Raw genomic sequence first — 18592 nt, 5'->3', positions numbered from 1 at the left:
AGAAAGTACAGTCTAAATGATGCAGAAATTGAAATAGGAAATACAAAAGCAAAAAAAAAAAATAAAAAAAGCAAGGACACTATATTATGACTTGCAGGCATCTTTTCGTATGTTTAAATTTGTTAAACTGGTTTTGTGAGAAAGAGAAGTGATTTACTATCATCATTTAGAAACAAACTTACTAGCTGAGCAACTTACTAATGACAAATTTATCAATTAAGTAGCAAAACTCCACAGGAGCTTTTATCTAAACAAAATAATCTGAACATAGGCAGGATTCACCGCTGGATTCTGCCCCGAAGGGCTAGGCAATTTCCGGCACCCTGGGCCCGTTTCCTGAGTGGGACCTCAGCGCCCTGGTGGATGCATGAACCCTTCCTTCAGGACGACCCTTTCATGTTGAAATGGGGTGACACCGGCTGTTCCTCTGCCCCCTCCCACCCCTGGCCTGAACAGCGGCCTAGGCATGCCTCGTATTTAGACCTCACCCAAGGCAGTGCTATTTTCCGCAGGGATTTTGGTCAGCCCTTTGAAAAGGTCAGTGGCACTAAGTTGGATGTATGCCTTGGTATATTTTTGGCTCCACTTAGGAGCTACAAAGCTCACGGGAATTAGAGCCGAACCCAAGGTCACCATCATGAAAAGGTGGGGCAACCACACGTCCCATCTGCTTGGGACACTCCTGGTCGACAGCTGTTGTCCCATCACACGTTATGAATAGACCCCCTTTCACTCTCAAAAGCACCGTGGTTTGAAGAATAAATGACAGAGATGGTCAACCTATTAAAAGAGAACCCAGCTTTCAGACATACATTGAAATACTCCCTGACCATGACGCAGAACATCCCTGAGAGCAGAAATTATGTTTTTGGAACATCTTTCCATCTCTTGCAGACCAACATGCAGAATAACACTCAGAGCAAGTGGCCCTCCACCCAGCGGCCTGAGGCCACGGCCACGGAGAGGGAGAGTCATGATGAGCTCGTGTCATGGCCCGAGCGTGACTCCTGGGCTCACCCGTGGGAACTGCTACAGAGCTCCGCGGCTAGATCTCTCCTCCTCAGATATCACCCCAAACCATGCAATGACTTGTCTCCAGAAAGCACACGAAAATCTCCAACAAGAGTGCACAAGCCTGCAATTACTGCAGCTCGCCTCCCTGTCCACCTGCTACTCGGAGTAGAGGGGCACCGCTGGATGGCGACACACCACTGTCTCCCACGTGACTTTATGAGCTTTTCTTGGTACAAAAGGAATAAAGGAGAGAGAGAGCCTTGGGAGCGAGGGCGGCGCCTCTATCAGAGCTGTCAGCTGTTGGCGCATCGCCTCCTGGGCTCCGGGGCAGCACCTGGCTTGTGTTCGGGGGACTGGCTTTGGTATAGACGTCAGGGACTAATACGCGTGTGTCCTCTGCTCACGAGCTGTGTCCCGCTGGGTCACTGGAAGGTGAGGGCTGTCAGTTACCCAGGCCTCACTCTGTGTCCCTAGGCCCTGAGGATGGACAACTGTGCGGCTGAAATGGAACCAATGAAGTGACAGCAAACAGAGGAGATACCGGGAGGTAAGTCGGTATTTAGTAGGTAGTGACCTGAAGGCAGGGGCAAGCTTTATGCGGTAAGTGTGCTGTAAAGAGATGGAGGATTCCATGGGGAACACAAGGCCGCCGGGAACGACAGGGCAGAGAAAGACAGTTGGGGTCTTGGGAAGTCTGAAACGGCCAAGCAGCCCAATAGGACAGGCCAGTGCGGTACCATCAGGACATCCTGAGGCATGTGATTCCGAGTAACGCTTAGCTCGGGATCACATCTTCCACGTCTTCCCCGCCGGACGTGACTACTCTGTGTGGCACAGCAATCAGAAAACCAGATTTCACAAACATGAGCGGATCCAGGCACAGGGCCGTCGATGTAGACGCAGTGGCCCCGGCGGAGCCGAAGGACTCTGTCTCGGTCTTACCTATGCAGTAGGGACAGCACTGGCCCTTTCTCAGAACAGGTCTCTCACAGGATACTGCCGGGCAGGACTCGGAGAAGCAGCTGATGAGGCTGTTCATGCAGACGCAGCTGGTACAAACGTCAGGCTTCCAGGACTCGGCGGCCAGGAACATGGCCCCCTCCTCGTTCCTGCAGTAGCTGGGCTCGCTGTCGTTGCGGGAGGGCGAAGGCTGGAGAGGCGCGTCTGGAAAAACAAACAGGAGGTCAGCAGGGGAAGGGAGGCGCTGCAGGCCAGGCCACCCAGTGTCCCACGGGAAGCATGCTCAGTCATGCGCTTGTGTGCCACGGTCCTTAAAAATGCCCCAGTCACGTCTGGCCGGCGTGGCCCAGTGGTTGAGCGTCAACCTATGAACCAGGAGGTCATGGTTTGATTCCTGGTCAGGGCATATGCCTGGGTTGCATGCAGGAGGCAGTGGATCAAGGATTTTCTCTTATCACTGATATTCTCTCTCTCTCTCTCTCTCTCTCTCTCTCCCCCTTTCTCTCTGAAATCAATAAAAATATACATTTTAAAAAATGTCTTAGTCACTAAACAGCAAGTCTGATTCCACCAGGGTTTGAATTTTAAAACAAAGAGGCTCTGTTAGTGGCTTGCACAATACCCACTCTCCTTCCTTGGATTTCTGGGGGGTGATTGAGGACTTCAGTCACAATGTAACTCGAACAGGACCATCCCTCTCCCTGCTTTCCCAGTTTCCCTTGCAACTGGGGGGAGGCGGGTGCCACGTCACCTGTCTGCGGCTAATGTGACCTACTGGCTAGTCAGCGGATTTCTGGGACAGCTTCCACCTCCTTAAGAGAAGGGCGGGTGTGATGCCACTGCCATCCTTCCACATGTTCCTGCCTCGAACGCGAGTGTGTTACCTGCAGCTGTAACACCCTTACCCCACGTGTGAGAGAAGGGCCTCATGTCACTAAGACCCTGAGTTAATTCGAATAAACACCAGCCTCCAAACTTCCTGTAAAAGAAAGCTCTGCCTACATCCATTCTACGCAATCCACAGCCACACAGATTCTCACTGCACCTCCCCAAACACCTCTATGCAATATCCCCACGTGCACATTCGTGGCTGAAAGATGATAGGAGACCCACATCACTCATCAGGATGCGCCCCAGAGACGTCGTAAGCATCTTCCCCTAAAGACTGTGGCCAGGAGGTTCCCAGATCCAGTTCCCACTGGAAATGGACACCAGAAAACCCTCTGGGTCCTGTCCACTCAAATTACGTGAAAACTGTAACTTCAAGCAGAAAAATGACTGGGATATAACAGGGGAAAATGTGTGAGTGAGAGTCCCAGACCAGAAATCTCACAATTCGCTGACAGAGAAGAAAGCTCTTCTAACCACTGCTCGATTCAAGAGGCCCTGATGGTCTACCTAGCAACCGTCTCCGATAGCCACGTTTCTCAGTGGATACAGGGTCTGAACTTTAAAGAATTACCATGTGCTGCTGTCAATCAACGTCAGGAACTCAGTGAGTGAGAAGCTCTGAATGTCACTCTCTCCTCGCACCCAACTCCCAGAAGCAAGTGTGATCTGACCGCGAGAGCCCCGAGGCCGGAAGGAAGTAAACGAAACGGGCCCACACCTTCTCCTCTACATTTGTAACCGTATCACCTACTCGGTCCCGAAGGCGGGCACAACCCAAAGGCAGCCACTGGGTCCACTGCTCCACCTGTGCCGTGTTACGCCTGGCTGCACTGCCCACATCCACGTGGCTCAGAGATGGAGGGGCAGGGTTACGTTCTCAGGGGTCTTTCTGGGTCAGCCGTGTCTAGGAATAATCACTTAAGAGACTGACCAATGCCAACATTTGCTCTGGCTGGAAATTGGGAAAACTCACACTCTAGACCTCACCAGGCTCTGCAAATTGCCACGAGGTTGCTGTGGGTTAGGAGAGCTTAGCTCCTTCAAGCAATGCCGCACCTCGGCCTAAACACTGAGGAGAGAGAGCAGGAACAGCCCTTCATCTTTGGGCTGAGCCTCTGGGCCAATGAATCTGGGCCACAGGTGGTGAAGTCCCCCCCATCTCCCCCTTCCTTTATCAGCTCCTACATTTGTCCCCAGATCCTAGTACAAGTGGTAGCAGAGGTGCTTCCCACTTCAGCTGAAGGTTCCTAGGTTATATGTGCTCCTAATTCTTCCCTTTGGCGGTGATCCTCTCACTTTGTCATTATTTACGCAAATGTCTAAGACTGAATCACTGCTCCACAGGCCAGGAGCTGTAGCTGTTGCCATTAACCTGGGGAACCTCGCGGCGCGATCCAGGCATTCCGCAGTATCTGCAAGATGAGTTATCTAAGTGGCCACCGATTCCTGATCAGCAATGAAGACACCGCTCCAAGGGGTCTCTACCAGGAGGACGGGAATAGTCAGGGCTATGTATGAACACAGAATCATCGGCAGAATTTACATCTGAATAAAATAGGGATAATGGTAGAAGCATGGGAGGGACTGGGCCGTACATACCCTAACAATGGAGTACATATGAACTCCTTCTTATACCAGAAAATATGCTGCACCCACTAAGCTTCTCAGATTACCACGGCGGCTAATTGCACGGAAGATTTTGTACCAAGACGGTCACACCTTGGCAGCAGTGCGTGCGACAGCAGTAAGTGTGTGGCTGTTCCTGCAAGTCCACCTGAGGCAATTCAAACAGCATCAACATGAACCCTGGCTGGCCGGGGGGCAGACAGGACACTGGATTCCGGCCGGCCCACCAGATGATCCAATGTAAAAAAAGTAGCAAAATGCAAGGGTTGATGTTTTACTGCGCAGAAATGCCCCAAGAATATACATTTAGAAGGTAAATGGCTACTGATGTAAGTTGAAAAGATAAAAGATTAAGCAACAACAAAATAAAACTAGTGAGCTGTCAACTTGGTAATTTTATATATACAAATTAAGTATCTTTTGGGAAAAAAGTCATATATTCTAGTATTAATTTGGAAAATAGTCATACATTCTAGTGTAACTAAAGTGCTACTCTAGTTACAAACCAGTAACTTATGTTTAAAATCCTGACAAAATCTGATTACATTTGTTCCAGGACCATCAATTTACCTGCTAAGGCCAGATTATCTGAGAACGAGAAGAAAACAATATTACTCTTTGCACAAGCCGTGCCAGTCACTTAATTCTTTTGGAGCTTAAGTTATTAATCATCACAGGTGGGAGGGGGTGAGCATTATGTGTATTTCAGTGATTGCCCTGCTCAACATTGTCAAAGTACCCTCCCCACCCTTACATACTTCAGAGAATTTTATTGATATTATTCATCAATATCTGCTCTTTCCATTTGTTAAAGACAAAGATGGCTTTTCACATTAGCGAAATCATTTGGAATAACTGGTGCCGCAGGACTATCTCCTGCGTCTGTGATGTAGGATTAAAAGAATGAACGGGGGGAGGAGGGGGCAGGCGATTGTTTCTAAGCCACCTCAGGTACAAGGCATATTGAACTCATAAATATGTGGTCCATGGAGGGGATGGATTTATTTATTTACTTAAAATTTACCTTTATTGTTGAAAGTCCCCCTCCCACCTACCATGAACCCCCTCCTCCCCATCCCCACCCTTCCCCAGGCCTTCACAGCACTATTGTCTGTGTCCATGGGCTATGCATATATGCACGAAAGGTCATTGGTTAATCTCTCCCCACCCCTTCCCTCTGAAATTTGTCAGTCTGTTGCATGCGTCCATGTCTCTGGATCTTTTCTGTTCATCAGTGTACTTTGTTCATTAGAGTTAGAGGGATGACTTTAGAAAGCAGGCCGCCAAGTGTTCGTGCCTGGGTTACAGGTGATGGCTTTGGGACTCTCACATGGGGGGCTCAGCCTGCTGGCCCTGCACAGTGACAATGCCTGAGCCGCGTCCCAGGGCCCTGCGCGGTTACCTGTACACTGTGGGCAGCAGGAGTCCTGGGTCCGCAAGGGGTTCTGGCAGAGCAGCGGCGGGCACACCTCCGTCTCACACATCACCCGCCCGCTGTGGCAGGTGCACTGAGTACAGGAGTCTATGTTCCACGTTTCTCCTTCCACAAAGTACTCTCCTCCAGGGGCGTGGCAAATGGAGGGGGCGCTGAGCTCCGGCTTCTGCTCCACAAGGTCATCTGGGAAGACACAGCATCCAAACACAAGACGTTATTCGTCAGCAGCCACCCCGATGCCCGAAGAGCCTGGTGCCGCGTGCTCCAAGGGACAGAGGATGAACTGACCGCGAAATACCTCCCTCTGCTCTTCTCAGGAGAAGAGTGAAGGGCATAGTCCTTGCACAGCAATAAACACAAGGCGACAATAGAAGAGGCAGTTTTAGGAAGTGAGATTCAAGTGGCCCAAGTTTAAAAATCACGACCGGCCCTGGCAGGGTAGCTCAGTTGGTTAGAGCGTCGTCCCAATACGTCAAGGTTGCGGGTTCGATCTCCGTCAGGGCACATGTTAAGAAGCAACCAATGAATGCATAACAGACTAAGGGGAACAAATGGGTGGTTCTCTCTCGCTCTCTCCCTCCCCTCCTTCTCAAATCAATAAATTAAAAAAAAATTAATAACAACAACGAGGGAATCCAACAGGAGCATTAAATTACAGGAGCGAACTCTGACCACAGGAAAAAGAACGAGAGCCTCAGGGGAGCTCTGTGGATGTGCAGGACGCCTAGACTGAAGATGTTTTTCATGCCTTGAATGCTTGCGATGGTCCAATTGCCATGCAACGTGCTCTCTCTACATGTGTTATTTCACTTCTTTACATCGACCTTGTGAGGAAGCTGAGGGCTCAGAGTGTTAAGGGCAGACAAGGGATCGGAACCTAAGTCTACGTCTGCATCATGGGTAGGCCTCCAGGTTAAACATAATTTCCAACTGCTCCGTCCTCTCCATTATCCCTCGGACCCCAAGCACTCTGGTGCTTGCAAATGCATCCTGCTGCTGAGCTGGCCACTCCCCGGCCTAGATCCACTGCCAGCAACTGAGCAGGAATGTTCTGCAGAGTCAATGGTCTGGAAACTCTCACCTGAGAATAAACACTTTTTTGGGGAATAGCATCATCAGGAGAGGAGAATGCTCAGAGGTGGGTGATAACTCTGATTTCTTTCCCGGGAGGAGAGGTGATTCTGACCCCTTGATGAGGTGATAATGATAGAGAGGGAATTTAATGCTGCAAATACCTAGGAGTTTCTGGGAGTTGCCTCGAGGTTGTGCTGAGGGAATGAGAAGTGTGAAGACATGAGCCGTATTTGTGTAATCCAAATACAACAAGCATTTCAAGGAGGGGTTGACAGTGTCGAACCCCGCTGAGCGGCAGTCTGGAGACGCAGGGCGAGGTCACGCCTGGAGCTCAGCGGAGGCTGGGCCCCAGGAGAACGCCCTGCCTGTGCAGATGCTCGGAGCTGACTCACCCTAGAGCTCACAGGCTGTCATTTTCAAAGGGGCGGCCAGCACGAGAGTCCACGCTGATGAGATACGTGGCGGGGGCTGAGCTCCAGTTGAGGAGGTCACTCTCCACTCAGCTCCATCTCAAGGGAACTGGCAAGACTGGAACTCTGAGCGGACATGGAACAGAAACCTGCCAGCAGCCCAGGCTTATATTCCTAAGCCACTGGACCCCATAATAAGGAGAGAGGAAGGCAAGAATGAAAACTGAGCTGGGGCGAAAGAACAAAGGGCCCTTCTCGTGGTTTACAGAGAAAATGGAACACTGTTCCCAAAGCACTATAACTGATGCTGGAAGAGGGCTGTCCTCCCGTCTCATTTGCTAATAACTCCCTTAGATCTGTGTATATACTATGTACCTCGAGGCACAGCATGCGAGTGGCCACAGAGATGGAGCCGAAGGAGGAACTGTAAGGTAGGGGTGAGAAAGAAAACAACAACCAAGAAACAGTATCATTGGGTAAGTCTTCCATCAGAACGGTTTCGGACTGCTCACGTAGCCCAGAAAGAAAAACAGCCGATCCTGGAATGGAAGAGGGAAGAAAATATCCTTTGAAGGAGGAGACCATGAAGGCAACCAACCATTCTGGGGTCTCTAGTCAGAAGAATCCGTATGTGGCAATCCACTAGGGTGAAGATACTTGGGAAAAATATACCTACGTATCCACAGACAGGGGTGGGCAAAAGGAGGTCTACAGTTGTGAGTATGCGAGGGTTTATGCGTGTATTACTTATTATTGCATTATTGATCTGTGTTATGTAAACAAATGCCTACCCACCCCTGTATGTCAATGTGCCTGTGTTTTTATACAGGCACCCACAGTAACTCAGTGTGTGTTTGCATTAGCACTTTGCAGATCTCTGTGACAGAGAAAACCAGCTCTGGTCCCACTAACTTTCTGTTCTAGCCAAGCATCTGTCCTCAGACTGCCTGCATTCGCACAGTCGGACTCGCTGGGTGCGTGTCCAGCAGAGACCCAGGCGCGGCCCGCACACCACACACTCCTGCCTCTAATGAAAGCAAGGGGTCTTCACTGGAAGGCGTTTTTCCTTCCCCAGAGTCAACACAGAGTTTTGTTTCACCAAATCGCTCATTGACCTTCTGTTGCAGTGGATTCTTGGTGGTTTTTCCCTAGTTGATAGCAGAGCACGTGTAAAAGGAAATAGTTTTGGGACAGAGCACACCTAACTGAGCTACGGGGAAAATACATCAAACCGAACAGTGCAGCCTGGTCCTTTCCGGGGACAGGAGGGTGGCTTGCACAGGAAGGTGTGTGTGTGTGTGTGTGTGTGTGTGTGTGCACGCGCGTGTGTATATCTCAGAGCTGCATGAGAGGCAGGTGTCCCTCCGCCCGCCTCCAGGGCACTAGGGCAGGTGCACCTGGCAGAATGCACCACCTCCGTCTAGGCTGGGCCTGCCTTGCTGCATGGACCAGGCCCCGGTTCCCGACTGCACCCCCCGCAGAAGCAGACTTACCCACAGGCAGACACCGAACCAGGGCTGACCAGGGGGGAAATGGCCACGACTCCAAAATCTGACAAGTACTATTTAACTTTAAGAGAAACCTGATGCTCGAAGGGAGCCTTCCTTTCTCCCTGCCTTCCTCCCGACTGACAGTCTCACTCTGGGTGAGAGAGTTCATCTTTCTGTGTCTGTTTGACAAGTGAAAACTGGCTAAGTGTGTTTTCCCCTAACTCCAAGCGGCCTGCACTGGGGAAGAAATAATGAACACAAGACTGTCTTGAGCTCTTTGGACAAAAGGCACGAGATGAAGCATGATGGTAATGATGGCCGGTACTGACAACCGTAATTCGGACCCCCAGGAGTTAGAATCCCTTCTGCTCTTCTGCTAACTTATCTTGATGAGCGTTACTATGATTTTAAATGTTCTGGATGTGCGGTCACTCTGAATTTCTCCATTTGGCAAGCATGCCACATATCCATTAATTTATTTTTCCCCCTGCCCCCAAATCCATTACTTTAAAAAAGAGCAATAGCTGTGGACTTTAATAATCCTCTCCATCTCCAATACTACTTTTATAAATAACAAGCTTTTATGGAACACAATTAACACCAATCTCTTCCAATTAACTAAGACTTCAGCCTTAATCCACGCTCCATCAAATGGAGAGCTGGAATTGAAGAAGTGCATAGGCCCACAAGCCTGTACACAAATGTAGTTCAAAGACCAATATAATTGAGTGAACCATTCAAAAATAAGAGAGGGGAGTTAGAGCTTTAGACTCTTCTCTGGCCTCTGGCTGAGCCTTTACAGCACCCGCTGACTCTGTGTCTGTGGTTGACCAGAACCATGGAGCGCTGACCTGTGTCCTAGGCCATGCCCTGTGCCCTGCATCTCCCCCACCCCCACCCCCAGCACAGATGTGATGAGACCCGCTGGGCAGAAATCACTGCGTAGGGAGTGCACCGGACGGCAGCCGGCTTTTACCTGAGCAGGACGGGCAGCACTGTCCCGGGCGGATGGTGGGGCTGCCGCAGGCGGGCACCGGGCAGGTGATGAGCGCGCACATCTCCCGGCCGTTGTGGCAGTAGCATTCCCGGCACCCATCGTGCCAGCTCTCCTCGTTTTTATGGTGATGGCCGTCCATGGACAGGCACGTGCCGGACAGGGCAGGTGAGGTGGGTGACGCGGGGACCTCTGCACGGACACAAGGCAGCCTCGGTAAGGACGCGGCGACCGCACAGGGCGAACTGCCCGCAGCGTCCTCGCAGGGAACGCTGCCCAGCCACCCAACGCCCGTCTACAAGGACAGTTTACTCAGGAAAAGAGTTTCAATGAACATGCTCGCTATTTTGAAAAAAAACCAACAAAAAACCTGCAAGTATATTTCTGTCCTATTTGTGGGATTACAGGTGGGTTTTACTTCTTTCATTCAACTTCCTCATTTTTATACAACAAACAAGCATTGATTTCACAGCAAATGTTGCCCACATGTTGAATACGTGCAGAACAATCGCTCTAGAAGTCACCCAGTGGGGGAATCCCCGGCCCCCGGCAGCTGACGCGGTTTTGGTCAGCGGCAGAGTTAAAGCAGGGACTAGATTTTTGTTTACTCTGACCCCTAAAAACACCATTAAGGTGGTAACTGTCCAACTGTGAAAAAACAGAATGGAGGGATCTTTTATTGCTTCATCTGTGGATCATGCTGACAACTAAATCGCAGTGTGGGGCGGGCAGGGGGCTGGAGCTGGGGGAGGGCGGGAATGGTGCCTAGGCGATGCTTAGGACCAGCCCTGGGGTGGGAGGGAGTCCCAGACCAAAGGTCCCGTGATTCTCGCCTGTAACCACGACAGGCCGGCGTGTGCTTATGCAGCAAACGTCCAAATTCTCGTGGAAACAATGAGTGGACTGTTCAGTCACACCCACCTGAGGGGGTCTGAAAAGGGATCTTTGCTGTCTCAACTGTATCCATCCACTGCGGACGGAGGGAGACTATGGAGGTCAAGATCAAGGTGCTTCAGGCTGAAGCTCTGAGACAAGTCAACCTGAAGAGCTGAACAGTGGTCCCCTCGGTCGGTGGGCCTGCCCTCTGTGCTTGCTTTAAATTCTATTGTGAGCTTTCCCTCTGTTAAGGTGACAGGGAAAGGGCAGGTCCCACAGAGAGGGACATCTGTGTCCGAGTAGACAGCAATCACCGAGACTGTGTCATTGACACGACGCCCTCCTGGCCCTGGCCGCTGAGGAGGGAGGGGTCACGGGGTCACGCGGTCACACCTACCTCTGCACCTGCAGGTAAGACAGCCGCGGCTGTCGTTCTGGAAACCCAAGAGGCAGGTTTTATTGCACGGGAGCTCTGGGCACTTCCTGCAGCGACAGATGTCACAGCCGTGCTTATTCTTCCTGAGTAATTAAAATTTTGTCAGAGGTCAGAAACATCCCAAAGTCTGGAGTGATGCCCAAGCACTCAGACCGAGGGTCAGGGACGCGAGATCATTACTAAGCGGGAGGACCTGACTTTTGCTCCCGAAAGCTCCTGGAGTGGTGTGCGATGAGCTCCCCGTGGCCGCGACCACTCCCTCCCAGGCTCTGGCACGCATGTGCTTCTGGGACGTCAATGTCAGAACCCCAATCACAGGGCTGTCCATCTCATCAGGAGCAGTGGCACCACAGTGACACGGGGTGAATGTGCAACTCCGTGACCAGCATGGCGAGGGATACACTGTCGGTCAGGGTTGGAGGACAGTGGTGGGGGCAGAGGTCCTTCTTTGGCAAGAGCCACAGGCTTCCTCCCATGACCACAGTCCCTGAGAAGTTGCAGCAAAATGGTAACGAGAGATCTACTTATGGACACTTATGGGAGGCGGAAGGCGTGAAGGATCCGTAGAGCTGGGATGTGACACACGCTGACTGGCAGTAAGAGCCCTGAGAGACCCTGCAGTCAGTGTCCAGGAGCTGCTCTTAGGAAAGAGCACCCACGGGAAGAGCCGCTGCCCAGAGGTGTGGCAGAGGCATGTGGGGCAAAGGAAAAGGTTGAGGAACGTTTTCCCCCTTTAATAAGCTAAAGCGCCTAAGTCTGTGCCGACTGGCAAGATGATATTAAATAAGTGAGTATATGCTTATCAATATTATCACAGTTTAAGTGGAGAGTTTTCTGGGCAAATAATTCTCACCAATGATTCCTTTTTCTTTTTTTTTCTGAAAAAGAGAAGGATACTGCCTGTTACAGAAGGAGCTCACCCACTCTGCCTTCTGGCCACTGGCTGCAGGCCGGTGTCCTCTCTCAGGCCCAACATCTCATCTATAGTAGGAGTTATCCTATATACACCCTCGGGGTTCATCCCAATTAGCCCTAAGTGGCAGAAGTGGTGTTCAACTTAAAAAGAAAAAAAAACACCCCATTCTTTCTCATCTTGGGCCACGTAAGGGGCTCTACAACAAGACAGCCCTATGGGAAAACCGTGGTGCCCCTACAGCTTACCACTGCTCACGGGACAATTAAACTGCGATTTACTGGGCAAAATGGTCTACTTGTTTACTTTCACACAGTGAGGACAACGAATTAAATGAATTATTCATATTCATGTCATATACGGTGTCATTTTCAAGGCCTGCCAAGGCTTTAACTGATTTGTTTGCTCACTCACTTATTCATCCACTGCCGGCTCCTCCCTCCTCCGTGCTGCAAGCACTGACATGCAGGAGTGATCACTGGGCAGGTGTATACCAGCACCAATGCTGCCCTCATCCTAGCACTCCCCTGTGGTCTCTGGCAGGGTTTCCCTTCAGAGGCTGCCCTAGTGAAACAGCTACTTCTCTGGCTGAAGGGATACTCATCGTCCACGGTGGTCAACTTGGTCCTCCCGGATGTGCTGACCGTCAGGAAGACAAAGGGACGTCTCCAATCCTCTAGGCTGAAGGCTCGACTCGAGCGCAGCCTTGACCCTGAACTCATAACCCTGCACCAAGTGGCTGCAGCAACTATGATAACAATGCTCTACTCTACATTAGCAGCGAAGCTAAGAAATACCTTGACTATTATTGGCATCAGATTCATACTTTAGGATTAAGAACAATGATGATGAGTTTACTTGGGGAATTTTTAAGAACAGTATTCCCAACTCATGCAATTAAATTTAGAATTAAGATTCCTCACCTCCTTGCCAAGGCAGAATTTCCAAGAATAATAAAAATTATGACGTTAATAAGATGGGCAAGATATGAAGGCGCTAAGTCCCTGAGAGGTAGTACTGTATAAATATATCAAATTGAAAAGGGAGAAAGACTAAGCAGAAGGGAACCAAGGAAAGATGATAAGGTAACATTCTGAAAGGAAACTTTTAAAGGGACCAACTTGATATAAAGGCAGAAATAGATGCCAAGACAGACACTAGAGAACAAATGTGTCTATCTCCCCCACCCTGGAATAAGCTGATTTCACAGGGTGTGGCTCAATCAAAAGTATTTGAAAATAAGAGTCACAATCCTCATGTTTAAGAAAATTCACAAAATCTACTGCTATATAAAGAGAAAAGCCATTATGAACTGTAGACTATAGTACCAAGGTCAGACATGGAGGCATGGCCAGTGCGGGTGCTCGGTACTGCAGATGGGTTCCTGCCAGCCGACCTCCAGAATGGGTTAAAAACTGAGTCCCCGGGACACCTGTGAAAGGTACACGCACCTGTCCAGCCCTGGGACACACGGCCCTCCCATTCCCTGCGTGTCCAAGGGCCCTGCCATGGACAGGTGGCCCGTAACAGGCCCCCGGCAGCGTCCTCACAAGGCACCTTCATGAAAGGGAAGAGTGAACTTGACTCTCATCTGGGGCAGCCCCAGGCTAGCCCTCCTTCCTGATCCACCTGACAAAACCAGCAGAGACATTCTGGACTCCGTCCACAGCGACTCAGTCGCAAACACACACAACGGCTGACAAACACAGGTACGTACAGACGTTTCACCAAGTTACACACAATTCAGAACAGATCTTCCGCAGTCAGAAATACGTACAGGTATCCAAACGGACAGCTCTTGTCACAGGTGGTGGGCCTGCACTTCTTGGGCCGGGGGCGGCACCGACAGATCTCGCAGCTGTGGGCGTCCGTCAGGAAGCCGAAAGGGCAGTCCAAGGTGCAGCCTCGCAGGAGGCCCCAGCATAGCTCCTCCCCTGCGGAGACACGACAGCGGGTTGCTTCCAAAGAGGATGGGGCAGAGCACGGGGCCGCCGGCCACTCCCCTGCCTTCCCGCCCTCCACACACACCCCTCCACACACACACACGTCTCCGCTCCACCACAGCCTCAGGAAGGGCTGTGATCTACAGAGCGTGCAGTGCTATGGTTATCACCACACAACCCCATGCTCTGGTACCAATATATACAAAATGAAGCCCAACCCTGAAAACCAGATTTCTGAAGTATATCCTAACCGGGCGCTGAAGAACAGGCTGGTGAATACTGTTTGCTGCGCAAAAAAACCTGAGCAAATTTTTTTCATGAAATTTCATCTTATTTTTTTTTTTTTTAATATTTTCCTTTTTTCCCCCCCTTGACATTCGTCCAGCCCCTACCCCCCGCCCCCCCCCCCCGCCCCGTGTCTTGTGTCCATTGGTTAATCTTATATGCATGCATATAAGTCCTTCAGTTGGTCTCTTAATCCCCCCCCCAACCCTCCCCAGGGTTCCCACTGTAGTTTAACATTCTGTTCAATGTTGCTCTGCTTCTGTATCTACCCCTGTTCATCAGTCCATACTGGTCCCCTTTATTTGTCCCAACCTCACTGGAGTAGTCTCAACCTCACCAGGGCCGTCTGAGCCTCACCAGGGCCGTTTCAACCTCACCGGGGCTGTCCCTACCTCACGGGGGCCGTTTCAACCTCACCGGGGTCGTCCCTACCACACCGGGGCCGTTTCGACCTGACCGGGGTTGTCCCTACCAGACCGGGGTCGTCCCTACCTCACGGGGGCTGTTTCAACCTCACCGGGGTCGTTCCTACCTCACGGGGGCCGTTTCAACCTCACCGGGGCCGTCCCGACTTCACCAGGGCCGTTTCAACCTCACCGGGGTTGTCCCTACCACACCGGGGCCGTTTCATTAATCATTTCACACTACTGATTACCATTTATTGGTCAAATGTGAGAATTAGAAACTTACACCCCAAATTTCATTATATATTTTGTTGCTACTGTATGACCATCATAACACACGTTCTTAAATGTTCACACATATTTACTCTGACAAGTTATCACATAATCCTGCCTATTATAGAATGAAGCGTAAAGGCTTTCTTACCCTTTTTCTTTACAATATGACAAAATATTTCACTTAGCTGTTTTTCTCCGCTACTGATGAACATCCAGGTATTTGGATACACTTAGTTAAATGACTAAAATAGATGTGTGCCGAAGGAATATCTAGATTAAGGTTTAACTTGCGCTGTTTGAAATGTTCAAAGTGTCTCCTATTAGTCAGTTTTAACTTATTGGTTTAGAAGTGTGTGTGTGTGTGTGGGGGGGGCGCGGGGGGGAGCAATGGTGATTGTCAGAAGAAACGACTACAGATATTAGCTTAAGTCTTCTAAAAAGACTGTAAAAGATATGATATAAGGATTAACAGCATTGTACAGAGAATACAAATGTGAAGGTAAAGAAAGCATAAGCATGCTTGGTGATGGAACGAAAGCAAGCTGAGACCTGCCTGAATTAACTGGGGAATCTGAGTGGTGGCAAACATCTGGGGATGTTTGATTATAGTTCTGCATGGGTTAGTTAGGATGGGAAGCAGAGACGATTGATCGTTGAAATAATAAATTAATCTTTATTGTTTTTGGACATTCTTTAAGCCTAAATATTAAAAATAATGCACACACTACTAGGAAAAACAGAGCACATTAGTCCCTTCCACTCACAAATCTTCTAATCTAAAATTAAACCTTAACTACAATTAATAGGTGAAATGAGCTCATGTTTTTACGTAAGTGTTTTAAGATAGCATCTTTCATGAATCTTAGCTGGCGATACACGAATGTTTAATTTGCTGTCTTTTAAAAAGGAAAATGTGATTTATGGTATAATTTTCTACTTTGTCACGATCATAAACCTTTCGTTACATGTGCTTAATACAACCTCGTGGGTCTGTATTACACTGTGAAACAACTAATTACTAATTTGCATCCTTAAGAGCCACATTTTAAATGCCTCCCTTAAAAATCTGTAATTATGTAACCTGAAAGGCCATCATTTTTCAACCCTCCCCCATCCCCGTAGGTAGGGAACGGAGACGGAGGGAGAAGACCTCACGGCCACACGTCTTTCTCTGACACCGAGCCCCACGTTGTGAGCCCATGTTTCCATTACAAGCATTTTTCAGTCACAACACCAAGGTGATTATACTGGGAACTGGACGAGTTAAAAGCACTTGAGAGCTTCCCAGAGGCAACATCCCTGGGCATTCAATTCCTTGAAACTTCGGAGTCTGATCACCTTTGTGCCTTTATTTTTCTAGTCCTTTAGAAGAGGAGTTTTTCTGTAGACCCTAATCTAGAATGGGCTTCAGCCTTAAAGAAAACTGTTGCATCGCCAAGTTAAAAGACATTTGATAGAAACTAATTCTGACTTTAACCACCTCTGCTTTGCAATGGGAGAGGATTTCAAGCAATGGCTGCTCCTTAAGCACAAGTAGGCAGCAGACTCTGTGGTCTGCTCCCCACGGAAGGGGCTGGCGGATAGGGACCTATTTCCCTTATTTACACAGCCCAGGTGCTGGCCTGGTGTGCAGCGGGGAGTGAGTGTTCAGCATGTATTTGCAGAAGGGACCCATCAATCGATGTCCTTGCTATTTACTCCTCCACTCTCATCCAGGCTGGCCATATTCACAGAAAAAAATAAAAGAATGAAAAAAACTTACTTTAATAGTATTGGAAATTTTCCAAAATACTGGCACTTGTTAAATATCTCAAAATGCCACCTTTCTAGCTCAGAGACTCAGAACATTAAAGACGGCCTGGAAGGCAGTCCTAGATCCATGTAATAATTATGGACTTTTAAAAAGAGAAATATCCCATCGAGGCAAACATTTACATAAAGAGCAGAAGAAAGAGATGAGAAAGGTCTTATTCATAGATGGGTGGGGTTTATAAGTCTCTCTGAAAAGCTTTAGTGCCTCACGTGAGGTGACCCCACAAAGAATGGTGGCTTTGTGGTCATAATTTTTCAGCATTATATGACTTCACTGTGATCTATAAATGCTTGGGAGATCGGCATTGAAGGGAAAGTTACAAATCATGGCCAAGTACAGGGCCTGTGCGTATGGCTGGTCGATAGCAGCTATATAATAAACTCTCTGTTTACTCTGGAGAAAAAGAGATGTTTGCTCCCAGGGCCACTTTATTCTCAGTGAACACCTTGTAACTCACACGAGGGCACAAGGTGACGGCGCCGCCAGGTTCGCTACACTCCCCTGCTACCTACCTCGCCCTGGGCACTGGCAATTCCCATCAACCTGCCAGATCCATTAAGTGCGACAGAAAGTTCCTGGAACTATTAAAGAAATGCACCACTGTCAATGGGGCTCCATCTGTGACCCTAAGTGGTTGCTCAGTTATACTCAATAAACATGGGGAGCCCACCTCCCTAATATTGGATGCTGCAACCTTCTGTAAATGCCTGATTTAGATAGATAAAAAATACGAAGGCTTTTCCTCCCTGCTACTACCCCCATTCATTTTCTATGTTTGCATCCGTTTCTAGACTAAAAGCATTATGAATTCCTAGAATTAGAGCATGTTAAAAGTGGAGAAGTTGTAAATATTCCAGCCAAATCCACTTGATTTGAAGATATAGAAAATAAGATGCCAAAAGATGAACGGCATTTGTTTCACATAGATGTCACCTGTGCATATAGTTCAGCTAGTGAGCTGAAGCTGACAGCAACGAACATGTCTAGTTAAAAAACAGTGTTATTAATAGTCTCACCAATACTGTTATTAGTAGCTTATCTGAATGATCTAATGTTTGTTGCCACTGAACTTTCCTAAATATCTCCCACCCATTTCTCTTTATTTTAAATATGTCCTTGAGAACATGAGTCAGGGGTAAATTTCTCTGTGTGCACTCGACGCACGACTTCGCTTAGCGGTGTGAAAAGAAGGGCATTTGTTAGCGGTCCAGAGGAAAGGATCCTCTGCCATCCCTGCCGTGGACTCTGAAGGACATGTTTCTACTGGGGTTTGGTTTCAAATCTTAGAAGTAATTGTCTATAACATGCTTGATTATGTTGCAATATCATTATAACATACTAGAGGTCCGGTGCACAAAAATTTGTGCACTCCGGGGGGGCGGGGGGGGAGGAGAGGAGGGTCTCCCAGCCCGGCCTGTGCCCTCTCGCAGTCTGGGACCCCTCGGGAGATAACGACCTGCTGGTTTAGGCCTGCTCCCGGGTGGCAGAGGGCATGCCCAATCCCTAAGTGCAGCCCCTGGTCAGGCTCAGAGCAGGGCCCATTGGGGAGTTGGGGCGCCGCCCCGTCATGCACAGAGCAGGGCGGATCGGGAGGTTGCGATGCCACCCTCAGTCACGCTCAGGGTAGGGCCGATTGGTGGGTTGGGGCACCACCCCCTGTCATACTCAAGGCAGCGTCAATGGGGAGGTTGCGGTGCCACCCCCCGTCACACACAGAGCAGGGCCCATCAGGGGGGTTGGGGCTCCATACCC

At 49.4% G+C, this 18592-nt stretch overlaps 1 protein-coding gene across 2 annotated transcripts in view; it reads right to left on the bottom strand.

Annotated features, from left to right (window-relative positions):
- The window catches only part of CRIM1 (cysteine rich transmembrane BMP regulator 1), a 179594-nt gene that overhangs the window by 19370 nt on the left and 141632 nt on the right, over positions 1-18592 (bottom strand). For both annotated transcript variants that reach the window (XM_070429003.1, XM_070429004.1), the window contains exons 9-13: positions 13897-14053; positions 11168-11289; positions 9877-10086; positions 5894-6109; positions 1957-2178 (exon numbers count right to left, since the gene is read on the bottom strand). In XM_070429003.1, coding sequence (XP_070285104.1) covers positions 1957-2178; positions 5894-6109; positions 9877-10086; positions 11168-11289; positions 13897-14053 — 927 coding nt within the window. The remainder of the gene's footprint in view (positions 1-1956; positions 2179-5893; positions 6110-9876; positions 10087-11167; positions 11290-13896; positions 14054-18592) is intronic.

The sequence above is a fragment of the Myotis yumanensis genome, unplaced genomic scaffold, assembly GCF_028538775.1.
Source record: "Myotis yumanensis isolate MYYU_CA2020_CCGP unplaced genomic scaffold, mMyoYum1.0.hap1 SCAF_11, whole genome shotgun sequence".
Lineage (NCBI taxonomy): Eukaryota > Metazoa > Chordata > Mammalia > Chiroptera > Vespertilionidae > Myotis > Myotis yumanensis.
This window is presented reverse-complemented; position numbering and strand designations above follow the sequence as displayed.